At 37.8% G+C, this 14,954-nt stretch overlaps 2 protein-coding genes across 2 annotated transcripts in view; both read right to left on the bottom strand.

Annotated features, from left to right (window-relative positions):
• Window positions 1-1,715: 1,715 nt before the first annotated feature.
• On the bottom strand, window positions 1,716-7,905 carry VCPKMT (valosin containing protein lysine methyltransferase). Its single transcript, XM_012757970.3, has 6 exons — window positions 7,532-7,905; window positions 7,328-7,438; window positions 7,093-7,165; window positions 6,434-6,553; window positions 5,652-5,756; window positions 1,716-2,832 (listed from the first exon to the last, which is right to left on the bottom strand). The coding sequence occupies exons 1-6, from the start codon at window positions 7,795-7,797 to the stop codon at window positions 2,818-2,820; spliced, it is 690 nt and encodes a 229-aa protein (XP_012613424.1). The 5' UTR covers window positions 7,798-7,905; the 3' UTR covers window positions 1,716-2,817.
• Window positions 7,906-8,447: 542 nt separating this feature from the next.
• SOS2 (SOS Ras/Rho guanine nucleotide exchange factor 2) overlaps window positions 8,448-14,954 on the bottom strand; it is an 87,184-nt gene continuing 80,677 nt past the window's right edge. The window contains exons 20-23 of the mRNA XM_012757969.3: window positions 14,508-14,769; window positions 13,956-13,997; window positions 11,046-11,155; window positions 8,448-10,177 (exon numbers count right to left, since the gene is read on the bottom strand). Coding sequence (XP_012613423.1) covers window positions 9,668-10,177; window positions 11,046-11,155; window positions 13,956-13,997; window positions 14,508-14,769 — 924 coding nt within the window. The 3' untranslated portion in view covers window positions 8,448-9,667. The remainder of the gene's footprint in view (window positions 10,178-11,045; window positions 11,156-13,955; window positions 13,998-14,507; window positions 14,770-14,954) is intronic.

The raw sequence follows: 14,954 nt of genomic DNA, 5'->3' as shown, positions 1-14,954 counted from the left end.
ATTCCTGGGCAGTTTCCCCAGGCACAGGAAGCCCTTTGAAATTTGAGTTAGCTCTATTCAGGCTGATCCCCAGCCAGTGGCATCACCTCATCTGTTGCACTTGCTTTATACCACACCCCCCTCCCCACCCACCCATGCTGCTGCATAAGTCTTCTAGCCCCCAACTCACGTTATCAACTCTCAGGCAGGCAGGGTGGATCTTCAATACCTCTCTGTCTCACAGTCCCCACAAAACCCTTCCAATTCTATCTCCATGCTCTGGAATAAAACAACAGATGAGCGAATCCACTGTTGGATAAGCACAAATCCAACCAGAAGGAAAAATGCTGATCTCCCATTCTTGCAAGCATCCTGAATTTTGAGTTACTTCCTCAGGCTTACCTCCTGAGGTTTCAGGATACAGATGCACCCTGTTCACTCCCCTCATGGGGGGAGCTCAAAGGACTAAATTACATTCTACAACACTGCACTCCTCTAAGAGAGGCGCTCCCAGGGGCCCCAGGCTATCTGCAGAACGGTGGTTGGTGATAGAGCCCGTTTTCTGAACTGACACCCCTCAATAAACCCTGCAGTTCTCTAGTCTGAGAATGTAGGGTGTGGCACCTTTTGACCCCAGCTTTCACCTTATTCCAGAACAGGAAAAATATCTCACTTGACTTTGTTAAAAATCACTTACCTCTAGTCAGTATCTTAGGTCAGTTCCCCAGAAGCACAGAGAGATGAATGTATGCAGGTAGTTTACTAAAAAGGTGATAAGGAGTGAGAATAGCAGGACAAGGAAGGGAAGTCAGGTGTGATTTCTGGCAAAATTGCATAGAGGCTGACTTCAGTCTGACTCTTCCAGGAAATTTTGGAGTGCAAGTTTCACTAGTCTAAGGTAAAAGAGCTGGGCTTTCATACAGTAAAGTCAAGGGGCTTTTCAGGCCACAGACCCTACAAAGTAGAGTGAAAGGGGGAGGACATAAAAATCGGAGGAGGGGCCGGGCGTGATGACTCACACCTGTAATCCTAGCACTCTGGGAGGCTGAGGCGGGAGGATCACTTGAGCTCAGGAGTTCGAGACCAGCCTGAGCAAGAGCGAGACCCCCGTGTCTACTAAAAATAGAAAGAAATTAAGTGGCCAACTAAAACTATATAGAAAAAATCAGCCAGGCCTGGTGGCACATGCCTGTAGTCCCAGCTACTCCGGAGGCTGAGGCAGGAGGATTACTTGAGCCCAGGAGTTTGAGGTTGCTGTGAGCTAGGCTGCTGCCATGGCACTCTAGCCTGGGCAGCAAAGTGAGACTCTGTCTGAAAAAAAAAAATCGGAGAAGGGTGAAAAGGCATCTGAGGAATCTAGGTGGACTACTATTAATATAATTGGTCAATGTCAAATTTATTTTTACAAGTTCCATGTTATGGAACAAGCCAGCAAAGTGGTCATTTGTCCTAAGATCTCACTAATAATAGCTAGTACTATCTGTAACTAACAAAGCATCATACATTTGGGTTAAACTAAACTGCTCATGAAATGCTAAGAGCAGTATGAACAAAATATTTTTAATAAGAACAGCAAAGCAAACTAAAGATTGAAGTAAGCCTGAAATGAAAAAACTGTTCTCTTGACTTTGACCCTTCATGTCTGAACTATAAGGTTACTTTTGCTCTTTCTGGAAAGCAGTCACCTGCTTTAGATGTTCATTTTCTTCAAAGCTATTTATGAAACATTCACAAAGTCACAGAGTCTCAAAAACAATATTTTATTAATAACATAAAATGTGCCATCTAGCACCAATGTCTGTAAATATCAGAATTCCACCCAGTAACTACCCTTTGGAACTGTTATGACTAAAGTCCTTGACAGATTAATCTACAAGAGCAGATAATTACCATGATGACGTAAAATAAGAGATGACACAGAATAAAAATTCATTTGATAAATGCATATAGAACTACATTTGTTGTTATTCAGAAAACCTTCCACTATTTCACATAAACAAGTTAATACCAGTGTTAATACCAGATTTTCCTGGCAGATATACCCGAAGAAAAATGCATGACCCACATAAACACGTAAGGACTGAAATTGGGTTTTCTGTTCTCCATTATCAAATGAAAAATTTTGTAAAGATACCTTTTGTTTCACCAATCTCCTGATTTATCTTATCTTCTTAGCAACTCACTACAATACAATTTACTATTTAAATCACATAGGTATGTATGGAGGAGGAAAAGAATAAAACTTTGGCCTATATAAGTATACAAGACTATTCCAGCTTTCTTTTTTAAAAAAGTAAAAGAACATTTAAGTATTAAAGATAGTTTTTTAAAAAATGAAGATACATGATAAAAACTATTGTGTAATTGTGTAAATAATGAAAACCTCTGTTTAAATTTATCTATTTTGAAGATGATGTAAGATTTACTGGTTTGAACTGATAACATTATTATATAATAATATCTCTCTCTAGAAATTTATCTCTAGTTTCCTGAAAATGTCAAAGTCAACCATACTGCTTCACTATTTTATTTTGGCAGACTTTAGCCTAACCTCAACACTAATTTTTATTTAAGTAACTGATTCCCAACATTTCATTTAGGCAGAACATGATGCTGAGCTAAGTAACCTAAGTTGATTTCAGGCCCATTGGCAGATAAGCAGACAGGCATTTTTTCATATTGCAGGCAGCCCATGATGGTTGTCATCTATATATTCGATCTCTAGGGACATGCTGGAAAAATCTGTGAACACAATCTTCCCATGCTGTATTCACATGCTCCATTCACATCTTTAGCTTACCCAGGTTGTTAGAGGCTCGGGTAAGATGACTAAAGGTTTCACGATGGAAATTTCTATAAGAAAAAAATGGAAACTTACAAGATTGATTTTTTATTACTAGTTAAGTATTTACTGGATATTTAACACTAGGTAATATGCCTAATAGTGGCCAAAATGCAATTAAAGTGAACAACCATGCATAATGTTTAGAGATGGTTTTTAGCTGACAACTAAATAAAAAACAACAAACCAAAGGAAAAAAACAAATGCACTGGACATTATTAATTAAAAAATTTGTGTTTCAAAAGGCCCACTATCAGGCTGGGCACAGTGGCTCACGCCTGTAATCCTAACACTCTGAGAGGCCAAGACGGGAGGATTGTTTGAGCTCAGGAGTTTGAGACCAGCCTGAGCAAGAGCAAGACCCCATCTCTACTATACATAAAAAGAAATTAACCAAACAACTAAAAATAGAAAAAATTCACCAGGCACAGTGGTGTGTGCCTGTAGTCCCAGCTACCCGGGAGGCTGAGGCAGGAGGATCGCTTGAGCCCAGGAGTTTGAGGTTGCTGTGAGCTAGGCTGACGCCACGGCACCCTAGCCCAGGCAAGAGAATGAGACTGTCTCAAAAAAAAAAAAAAAGAAAAATAAAAAGAAACACACTATCCAAAAAAATGAAAAGACAACCCACACAATGGGAGAAAGTATTTGTAAATCATGTATCTGGTGTCTAGCATCCAGAATATATAAAGAACTCTTATAAAATCAAAATTAAAAAGACAACTCAATTTAAAAATGGGCAAGTATTTCCCCAAATAGATGAAAAGGTACCCAACATCATTAGTCATTAGAGAAATGAAAATAAAAACCCACAATGAGATACTGTATCACACCGAGATGGGTATAAGCAAAAAGACAGACAATAACAAGTATTGGTAAAGATATAGAGAAATTGGAACCCTCATACACTGCTGGTAGGAATGTAAAATAGTAGCTTTGGAATACAGTTTGACAATTCCTCCAAAAGTTAAACAGAGTTCCCATATAACCTAGCAATTCTACTCTAGGTATTAACACATATGCAAGAGATTTGAAAACATATGTTCACACAAAATCTCCTATATGAATGGTAGCATTATTCATCATAGTCAAAAAGTGAAGCAACTGAAATGCCATCAACTAATCAGTACATAAAGTGTAAAATATCCATACAAAGGAATATTATTCACCCATAAAACATAGTAAAGTGCTAATGCATACTACAACATGGATGAGGATGGTGAACACTGTGCTAAGTAAAAGAAGCCAAACACAAGAGGCCACACAGTATGTGATTTTATATATATGACATAGGCAGAATAGGCAAATCCATAGAGATTAGTGGTTGCCAGCAGATGGGGACAGTAGAGAGTGGATGGGCAGGGGCAGAGACTAGGGGATGACTGTTAATAGGCACAGGGTATCTTTTTGGGGTGATGAAAATGTTCAAAATTCAGAAAGTGTTGATGGTTTGTACAACTACATAAATATATTAAAAACCACCACATTGTACATTTTAAAAGGGTAAATATTATGGTATGTGAATCATATGTATTTTTTAAAAAGAAACGGTTCTTTGTAAAAAAAAATAGCTTTTATATTCAAGAAACTAAAAATCTTTATGCCTCAAAAAATTTTACTTTTAAAACTGTACAATAACTTCAGCTAAAACTACCTTAAAGCACAAAATACTTATTTTTCTTTGTCTCTCCAGCACCACACCACATTAGTTGATCTGAATTACTAATCCCATTGACCCCCATTTTTCCTTAGACTATAATACCTCATTCCCTAAAACTGTAAGTTATATTTGCTTTTAGCTAGAATTCATATAATCAGAATACTTCATCATGAACAAATTCATTCAAAGCAAAGATAATACAAACAAGTGGGGTCTTATTAAATTTAGCATCCTTAACTCATAAAATTTATCATGCCTTACATTTGTCACATATACACAAGGTGCTGGGGATACAAAAATGCATGATACAATTCTTCCCTTATTTCTACAGGCTCAAAATCTAAGTGTCACAGAGGCAACTTATATAAAATGTGTTTGTTATGCCAGGTAAAGAAAGCACCAAAAAAAGGGGAACATACATAAATTCTATTTAATTAGGTGCACTTTCTCTTTTATGGACAGATCTGCTTTTTGTTATATTTTGAGGCCAGGAATGGTGGCTCACGCCTGTAATTCTAGCACTCTGGGAGGCCAAGGCAGGCGGATCCTTTGAGCTCAGGAGTTTGAGACCAGCCTGAGCAAGAGCAAGACCCCGTCTCCACTAAAAATTAGAAAGAAATTAGCTGGACAACTAAAAATATACATAAAAAATTAGCCGGGCATGGTGGTGCATTCCTGTAGTCCCAACTACTTGGGAGGCTGAGGCAGTAGGATTGCTTGAGCCCAGGAGTTTGAGGTTACTGTGAGCTAGGCTGATGCCACAGCACTCTAGCCTGGGCAACAGAGTGAGACACTGTCTCAAAAAAAAAAAAAAAAAAAAAAATTGAATGATTGGAAAAAGTTCACAAAGTTTAGAACTGGTGCTTTAAAATGTCACAGAGATAAAAGAAACATATAAATAACTAAGTTACTAGTCTGAGGCAATGCCCAATGAAAAAGCTATATAAATTATAGCTGAAAAAGACCTTTAAAAGAGCAGCCTGCCTTATTTTAGAGCAAGAATCCAAGGCAAGATAGAATAACCAATCTCAATACTGAGAGTTAGTAACTGAGTCCAGTGAATCCTCATAGCTGTTTTTCCACATCAAAATCATGGCCTACAACATACATAAGCCCAGAGACAGTGGCAAGTTGATGAAACCTCCTCAGAGGATGAACTGTGAATGTATTTACCGATTTTTTCTTTCTGATGTATATAATATGAATATCTTCACTTCGATACTCTTCATCATGTTTTTCCAAAGGAATTTTTTCAAAGTCAAAGTCTAGTTGAAGCAGCTATAAATTTAAAAGAGATACACTTCAAATTCAATAATAACTGACCTATGGTGATAGAAGTCAGATATTGGTTACCTTTGGAGTAGTATTGACTGAGAAGGGGCCATGTAGGAGCCTTCTGAGATTCTGAAAATATTCTATATCTTTATGCTAGGTAGTAGTTACTTGGGTATATATACATGAAAAATTGAGCAGAGCACTTGATACATGTGCATTTTACGTGTTTTACGCAAATAAAAACTGTTGAACAACACAAAATTTTCATTATACTTAGTTTCAAAAGTTCACTAACATTTCATTCTTCAAACTCAACATAAAAATAAAAAGGCATTTTAGCATATATTATCAGAGGCGGTCATACCTGCTTTTCTCATTAAACCAAAGTAGTCCCTTCAGCAAACAAAACTGAAGGGCCAATTTACCCTCAAAAGGGATCACTCATTATACAATGGATTTCTGCCCATAAAAAGGGTTTGGATAACCACTAGAAGGGTGAAAGATACTAAAACTCCCAAGTATTGCTTTTGTAACTTCTAACTATTTCAAAATAAAAAATTTAAAAATGGGTTCATACAAGCAGAATGTTTTTCCCACCCCAAATTCCCAAAATATATTTGAACAGAGTCACACACTGCCTTCCTAAAGAGTAATCACTATACAGATTATAGAGTACTTACCTCAAAATATTTTTTTTCAATTTCTGGATTTTTTCCCATTGTTCGTTGTTCATAACAACATATAATACAAGTCTCAGATCCACTGAGATCTTTCAGGGTTTTCAGCAATGGCTCCAAAGACTATACAAAGAGAATATATTTTTTGTTTATGACTTAATCTGACACTAACTTTAACATGGGTTGGCTCAATGCTCATTATTTTAAAAAATGAATGATCTCCACAAAACTAAATAAACTGATATTTAAAAAAAATCATTCCAAGTCTAATAAATCTTGCACGGAACAATGAATTCTTTACGATGCAATTTAATTCGCAGTATCACAGTCAACACGCTAACATACAAACAGCTAAGAAAAAAAAGATGATCTTGGCTTTTTATAACAGATCTAAATGGAAAAATCCTTGAAAATTTTTACAGAAGCTTCTAGTAAATGCATATGACACTTTTCTCAACACGCTTCACAGGCCTATGTGTTAACCATGAGTGTGTATATACACACACAGTCCCTGGAGACTTTTATCTTTTCTTTATTGCATCAACTATAAGACAAACATCTCGAATTCAGAGATGTTAAAATGTGAAGAAACGTGTCTTTTAGAATCCGTGAAATACGGTTCATCTTCTAAAGGGAAGAGATTTCACTCACTGAGTACTTACCTCCTCATAGTATATGCAGTCGGCCATCAGTATGTAGTCTGGTGGAGAAGGAAAGTCTTCTATTTCTCCCCCCCTTAAAGATGACAAACAAGTATGTAAACTGTCGCTTAATAATTTGAAACATTCTTGTTTTATAAACAAGAACTGGAAAAGTCCCCTTCCATGCTTTTAATGAAACGCAATTTAAAGCAAACTACAAATCGGCATCTTAAAACAAGCTGAAAGCCATACAAACCATTTCAGTACCTTGGCTTGAACAGAACCGGTGACAAGATGTTTGTTCATATTAATATTCATCTTCAGCAAGTCTTGCAATTCCTCAAGATCGGTGACTACAACATCTGCCCTATAAAATAACGTCGGGGTGTAGGCAGAGTGCAGGAAGCCTGTAATCTGAGTTTCCCCAGTAATGAGGAACCCCCCTCTCTCCATCTCTTACCCGAGGGTAGCGGCCATGAGCCCCACGGCTCCGGTGCCCGAACCCAGCTCCAGCACCGACCGCCGGCTCAGCGCGTGGGCTCCGTCGCCAGAAAACCCGGGCGTTTCCAAGTATTTAGAAAGGACAATGGCAGCGTCCCAAACAACGCAACCCACGCCGCCGGAGCCGTGCTGCTGTAGTCGTAGCACCGTGCCATCCCGCTTCTCCAAAACTCGCACAAAGCTCCGCAGCGGGTCCTCCAACGAGGACTCCAGAGTAGCAGCCATCGCTGCCCAGCAACAGCATGCGGCGCGCGCCGTGGCGTCACATCCACGCGCGCGGCCCCGCCTCCCGAGGGGCCCACAGCTCCCTGCGGCCGGGTTGGTGCCACGGCGCGTGCGCGAGTTAACAAAGCCCGGAATGCAGCATTACCCGGGCGTGGCCGAGCGGTGGGTCAGCCGCTTCCGCTAGACGTTTGGCCGTGTCTCTCTGCCCTATATCGCACATTTGGCTTAGCAAACAGGTAGTTTAAATCACTTTACCAGACAAAACTAGTAAGCCTGCTCTTTAAAAAACAAAGCCAACCTCAGAGTGTTTTTACTTAGTTGGAGACAGATTCACACAGTGATTGGCCTTAAATCCAGGCAACTTCTAATATCCTACCAACGATGTCTATAGATGTCTATACTCCTCTTGAAGAATTTCCTATGCTCCTAGTTTATGCTCCTAGTTTTTGGTATGAATGCGTAGAAATAGTTGCTGGAAGCTTGCCGCTTGTGTTTAACAGTGAAGACAAAGTTATCCCTCTAAAATTAACATCATTTAAACTCTTTGGGATTACGGAATTTAAATCACTAATTATTGAAAATAATGTTTATCTACAGGATTCAACAATCTCCCTCTTTGTTCCTTATAATAAAAACACATATTTGAAAAGTTTTAAAAATTAAGACTGGGGTGATTTATTAATCTTGTTAAGAACTCTGATACAAAGCACAGTAAAAGGCCACAGACCAGTAAATAGACAACGTGGCTTTTGGCTACTTTACAACTGCTGCTACGACACTATCAGCAAAACATGCTTTCATTACTTTGAACGAAGGCGTCCAAATGGCAAATAAAAGTTTTACTCACTTCTTCTCTGATTAAAAATTTTAATAAAGCTTTAAGTATTTTCTGGTTTAAATATTACCAATCTAAAAAAAATACTTTTAAAAATTTCAGTTAACATGAGATTTATAGAGAAAGTTACTAGGTTTTGAAGGCAAGGCAGCTGGTTCCTATGCCATAAGAATTTCCTCTGAATTTATGAATTAGTAAAGTAGCAGATTGTATTATAGGCCTCAAGTCACTTAAATTTATATAGGTTATTAGCAGTATCTTTAAATATACAATATAAACAAAACTGTACATACATGGTATATTAACTTTGTTTTCCAAAACAATAGGCAATTCATTAGCTAAAGACACCGTAGTCTGCAAAAACAAAAGGCACATCTGAATGAGATACATGCCTTTTCTTCCATAATTGGGTTATGTAGTCTTTGTTTACATTTTGACAAAATATTTAATAATAAACACAGTGCATTCTATTATTTTCATTCTACTTTTCATTTTTGTCTTCAGCAGCAAATACTGGCATTTAAGACATGGCATTAAAGAGTTTAAGAACAGTTGGTGTTATTCACAATTCTCCTAGATGTAAAAACTATAAGTAAAAACCAGAAGATGGTCAAAGAGATTTAAAAATCAGTAACACCATACACCCTCTTCATTTGTGTAAATTCACTGCCTTAAAAAGGCATCTATTACTCAAATTTGAAAAATTCCACAAAAGCACTATCCCCTTTCAGTGCAATCAATGTCACTTTAAACCATATTTTAGCAGAGTCTACAGTGCAAATATAAATTCTTTATACTGGCCTTTTGGCAGCACTGAGGATCCAAGACAAGGCAATGCTACTGATCACCTGAGGATAATGGTGAAGGACTTCTGTATTTTTATTTTTCCAATTCTTAAAAGCTTATTTGATCAGTAGCATTTTTGTAAAAGCATTATTTGTAAAAAGTACTAAAATACTATGCTTTTTCTTTAATAAATTAAAAAAAAAACTTTACAAATACCATTCCAGTGTCAATGACTACATATGGCTAAGGTCATTGAGGAGTTTCTGCATTTTCTAGTAAAGGCAGTCTGTACAATGGGGGGTGCGAAAGCTCCCGTTTGTAAGTCTTTGGTGGCAGTTTTGGCAGGTGAGGGCTTGAATTCTGCCTTGGTGGAACAGGGGGAGCTGGAGGATGAGCAAGATTATTATGACTAGAACTGAGCACATAGCATCGTCGTGGTACTCTTGGAGAGGGTGTGCTAGGAGGAGTGCTTGGCGAGTTTGGACATGTACTAACATCTCTGAACCAGTCTGGATCTCTGTGAAGATGTCCCAGTGGAGGTGGCTGAAGATTAAATGGGCAATTTATAAAGTGTTCTGGAGGCCGAAGGGGAACTGGTGGAGGAGTATCAGGAAGAGGATCTCTTGGTGGTGGTGGAGGTGGACTATGCAGAGGCCCATCAAATGCACCAGTAGGAACAGGAACTCTGGGTTTTACTTTTGGAGGAGGAGGCTGTCTCGGTGGAATAGCAGGAGGGTCATCATCAGATTTCATATTTCCCTCAAAAAAAAAAAAAGCAGAATTAAACTATACCTCCATTCTTTTGAAAATCTTGTAATAAAAAATTTTAAAAGATTGAAAAATTCTTATGTGTCAAGTTAAATCCAGAGGCTCAAGGTAGATTAATTTGGTTTAATTATCAGATATATGAGTAAATTACTCCTAATTTAATTCAGGGCTCAGTTTAACATTTTTATATATGAGGTGTTTTAATTGAAATGTTAGAACATAAAGCCTTGGGTTATCTTGCTTTGTGTATACATTTCAGAAATTTATGTATTTTAATTATAATAATAGGTAAGAAAATTAAAATAATATATAGCTTTGTAGACATGAAAGAACATGATATCAAGAGGACTTTAATGTCCAGCTTCTGCCTACTGAGCATCTACATCTACTTTCCCCAGTGATGCCCACAGTGGTAGATCTCTAAAGTGTGACCCAGGGACCACCAGCAGCAGCATCAGTAGGGAACCTGGTAGAAAAGCAGATTTTTGAGCCCCACCCTAGATCTACTGAATCAGAAACTCTCGGGGAGGGCCTCAACAATCGCTTTTCAGGTAATTCTGATACACCCTTAAATTTCAGAAGTACTGGTTGAAAGTTTGAAGAATATTGCAAATAACATCAAATTTCTTTCCATCTGTACCAAAAAGAAAATGTACTTCTGTGAATATGCCCAGCCTCTTTTCTAGGAAAGGTTTTTTTGAGGATTAAACAACTATTTAAAGTATTCTCAAATATAATCTAAATGTTGGAAAACCATAAAGGGTAGCCAAAATATAAGTGACAGACTATAAGACTGAGCACTATTTTGAAGATTTACAACTTTCACTAAGTTGAAGCAAACCTAAGTCCTGTTGACTACCTTGGAATTCGAAGCATCATGATCAAACTTTTTTCGAGGAGGAAGTGGAGGAGGAATCAGTGGCTCATCACTTAGTTTATGTAAATTACCACACGAACTGAAGAAAGACTCTGAGGGAAGAAAAAACTAGTTTAACCACAACTCACAGTGTAATTATAAAACAAAACTTCATCACAACTTGTGATCACTTCTGCGGTGGCATTCATCAAACTGTTGGTTTATCTATCTTCCCCATTAAACAAACTTTGAGGGCAGTGTGTATTTATTTTTGTATCTCTAATATCTAGCACAGTGCCTGCTATATGATAGATACTAAATGAAGGCATACAATTAAAATTAATAATGAAATTCTGCTCCCTGAAAAGCCTTTTAAAAATTTAAACAAAATAAAAACAAAACAAAACATGTTTGAATATACTAGTAACTTCCAGAGAAAGATCATCCTAATCGGAGAACAGAGATGTATTTTTGAAGCAGCTAGCACCAGGTACATTATTACACAGGTGATAAAACCTTCATATATAAAACCATAAGGTAGTGTCCTACCACATGACTCTTTCTCTTTGCAAGTCTCTCATTAATAACATACATGTTATGTAACTACATTAAAGGAAACTTATAAAATAATAAAATATTAGTGGGAAATTACCCCTAAACAGGTCAACCAGACATAGAATTAACACTATTTTCATTTTCTTTGCATTTTTAATACAATTTTTAAAAATCTGTAATATGGTCCAACCCCCCATTTGATCTCTCTCTATACACAATTATTATAAAGGCAGTTATCAGGTCTTATTTGTCATTATAATGAGAATGGGTACATAGAAGCTAGTTGGGAAAGAAGCTGATGAGTTCAATTTTAAACATTCTAAGTGAACTGCTTATGGGACATCCAACTAGAGATGACAAACTATTCCATGTGAAAAATTGCTGTCCTGATCATGTGACTCTGCAAGTTACCTCTCAGGGTACTCTTGGCTCTGGGGCCAATAGATAACACAACAGGTATGCCTAAGGCCGGACACGGTGGCTCACGTGTGTAATCCTAGCACTCTGGGAGGCGAGGCGGGCAGAATGCTCGAGGTCAGGAGTTTGAAACCAGCCTGAGCAAGAGCGAGACCTGTCTCTACTATAAATAGAAAGAAATTAACTGGCCAACTAATATATATAGAAAAAATTAGCCAGGCATGGTGGCGTGTGCCTGTAGTCCCAGCTACTTGGGAGGCTGAGGCAGGAGGATCGCTTAAGCCCAGGAGTTTGAGGTTGCTGTGAGCTAGGCTGACACCACGGCACTCACTGTAGCTTGGGCAACAAAGTGAGACTCTGTCTCAAAAAAACAAAAACAAAAACAAAACAGGTATGCCTATGAGGTACTGGCAGATGATGTGGGGAGGTTAGGCATTACATGCTGTGGATATACCCAGCATCCTTTACCCTGTCTTTGGGAGAACTCCTCTTGGTGGTGGTGAATCCATGCCATTTGGTATAGTCAGTTAATTGCCTATTGCACCTCAATTGCAGCTCAGAAGTGGGCATGCAACTCACTTTCTCACTTTCTTAACATGATCAGATTTTTATCTACCTCTCTTTCATGCATGCAGCCATGTGCTTCAAGGAAAGCGGACCTAACCCCTTGGCTCAGAGGATAAGGCCTGATTAGCAAAAATCAATCAGAGTAATCCCATTCCTTTAGCCATTGGTTTAACTGTATGTATGTGACTTAATTCAGAAAGAATGAAACTTGAAAGGGGATTTCCTGGGGGATACTGAAAAGGAAGCCCTTATTTTTTTAGAAAAGCACTCGGTCATTCTCTGCATCTCTGTACCTCATTTTCTCTATACTTGACTGAACAAAGACCCAAATAACCTTTACTGCTCTTGCAAGCACTCTTAGGACCTTGAAGGACAAAAGCCTTAGATGAAGCAGATAATCTGGACAAAAGAATGAAGAGTCAAAAAGAATCCCAGTTTTTAATAACATCATTGAGCCAAGAATCAACCAGTCTTAAAGCAGCCTTTGTCTAGACTTCCAATTATGTCAAAATGTTTTCTTATCATTTAAGCCAGTCCTAGATAGTAATAGACACACATACTCATGAAAGCAGAAAATATCTGAACGATGACCGGGCAGCTGTGAGAGTTTTTGAATCTGGATCTGACTCTCAAGTCACCACTTAACCACTATGTTATATTTTTCCATAGTAAGCACTCAATAACCCTTGCTGAAGTGTGAATACAATTTTATTTTCTAACAAGAGCATTTCTCTAAAAGATTACAGTTCTCATAAACATTTTATTTTGTTGTTTTTTTTTTTTTTTTTTTGGTTTTTTTTTGAGATAGAGTCTCACTTTGTTGCCCAGGCTAGAGTGAGCGCCGTGGCATCAGCCTAGCTCACAGCAACCTCAAACTCCTGGGCTCAAGCGATCCTGCTGCCTCAGCCTCCCGAGTAGCTGGGACTACAGGCATGCACCACCATACATGGCTAATTTTTTCTATATATGTTAGTTGGCCAATTAATTTCTTTCTATTTATAGTAGAGACGGGGTCTCACTCTTGCTCAGGCTGCTTTCGGACTCCGGACCTCAAGCAATCCGCCCGCCTGGGCCTCCCAGAGTTCTAGGATTACAGGCGTGAGCCTGTTCTATATAATTATTTCATTTGATCCTTAACAAGTTTGGAGATGGTAAGTAATTTGTTCAAGGTCATAAAGCTCCTAGAATATAGATCATAAAATGATGAAATAAACTATGGTAAGGTTTAAATAGTACACAGTTGTAAGCAAATAATTCTATTTATAATTTTTCTTATTCTTTAAATGTTGCTAAAACCCAAAATACTCAAATATAATCAACCAGATTATTATCTTTACAGTCATTTCATTAGAATCTGCTTATAGTCTTACTTACTTGCATGTGGCAAGAGCACTGGAGCAAAGATGCTATTGCTGCCTATTGGAGTAAGAAAAAATTAATTTAAAAAGATGGTTACATGTATGATTTTATTCTTTAAATGTCTGCATAAAGCAACATGTAATACACACACAGCACAGAATTTTAACACCATCTTTTGCCATGTTAGTTTTTAAAAAATGAACTCAGTATTCTTTGTACCTGGAATGTTTTTCCTTGTTAGCATAAGTGGTTCCCTATCGCAGTCCCTTTTTAAACTTCCCTTACAGAACTTGTTTTCTTACTGTTTATTGCTCTCTTTAAGTTGTAGTGGAGCCCAAAAAGCACTAAATAAATCTCTGTTGAATGAATAAAATGGAAGATAATATGTATAAACAATGTACAAATGATGCTTTACTCCCTTATTAATCCCTGTTTTCACATTTACATGTCACTTTTCACACTAGTATGTTCTGCAAAGGATTCTACAGTTGTCTAATTAAAAAGATGAGAAGAATTATCTTGAAACACACGATGCCTTTTTTGCTAAATGGTAAAATCAACACTTACCACAGGAACTGTTGAGATCCACATCTAAAAACACACTAAGGTCTGAAGAAGCAGATACTGGTGGAGTAGATGGTGTATTTGGAGAGGTTGGTGCTGACACTGTTGATTCCAGCTCAGTCTCAGCAATCCGACTAAAGCTTATTTTACATGGTTCTCTTTCTAATGGCGTTGGATGACCTCGTAAAGTGCCTGAGGTAGAGCCATGTCGGCCTGTGTTAGGCCTTATTCCAGGAGATTTTAGGGAGAAAGTTGACTTCCTAGGCTAGGAAAAGCAAATATATCTAACATCACTAGTTTGCACGTATAGCACTTTGTTTTTATGGCTAAGAGCTACCTTAGTAATTCTTAAGCATACAGTTAAGAGTACAGTAAAACCCCAATCTGCAAGGTCAGCCTGTAGTATTCTAGTAGAAACTTCTGAATTTGATTGGCTTATTTTTAAGGTGG

The sequence above is a fragment of the Microcebus murinus genome, chromosome 6, assembly GCF_040939455.1.
Source record: "Microcebus murinus isolate Inina chromosome 6, M.murinus_Inina_mat1.0, whole genome shotgun sequence".
In the NCBI taxonomy this organism is placed as follows: Eukaryota; Metazoa; Chordata; class Mammalia; order Primates; family Cheirogaleidae; genus Microcebus; species Microcebus murinus.
The sequence above is the reverse complement of the archived record's forward strand: the minus strand, read 5'-3'. Positions and strand labels throughout refer to the sequence as shown.

Coding starts and splice junctions, on each gene's coding strand:
- VCPKMT (XM_012757970.3), bottom strand. CDS start 7,797: ATGGCTGCTACTCTGGAGTCCTCGTTGGAGGACCCGCTGCGGAGCTTT. Junction 6,554..7,092: donor ACTGCATATACTATGAGGAG/GTAAGTACTCAG, acceptor CTCTTTGTATAG/TCTTTGGAGCCATTGCTGAA. Junction 5,757..6,433: donor TTGAAAAAAAATATTTTGAG/GTAAGTACTCTA, acceptor TTAAATTTATAG/CTGCTTCAACTAGACTTTGA.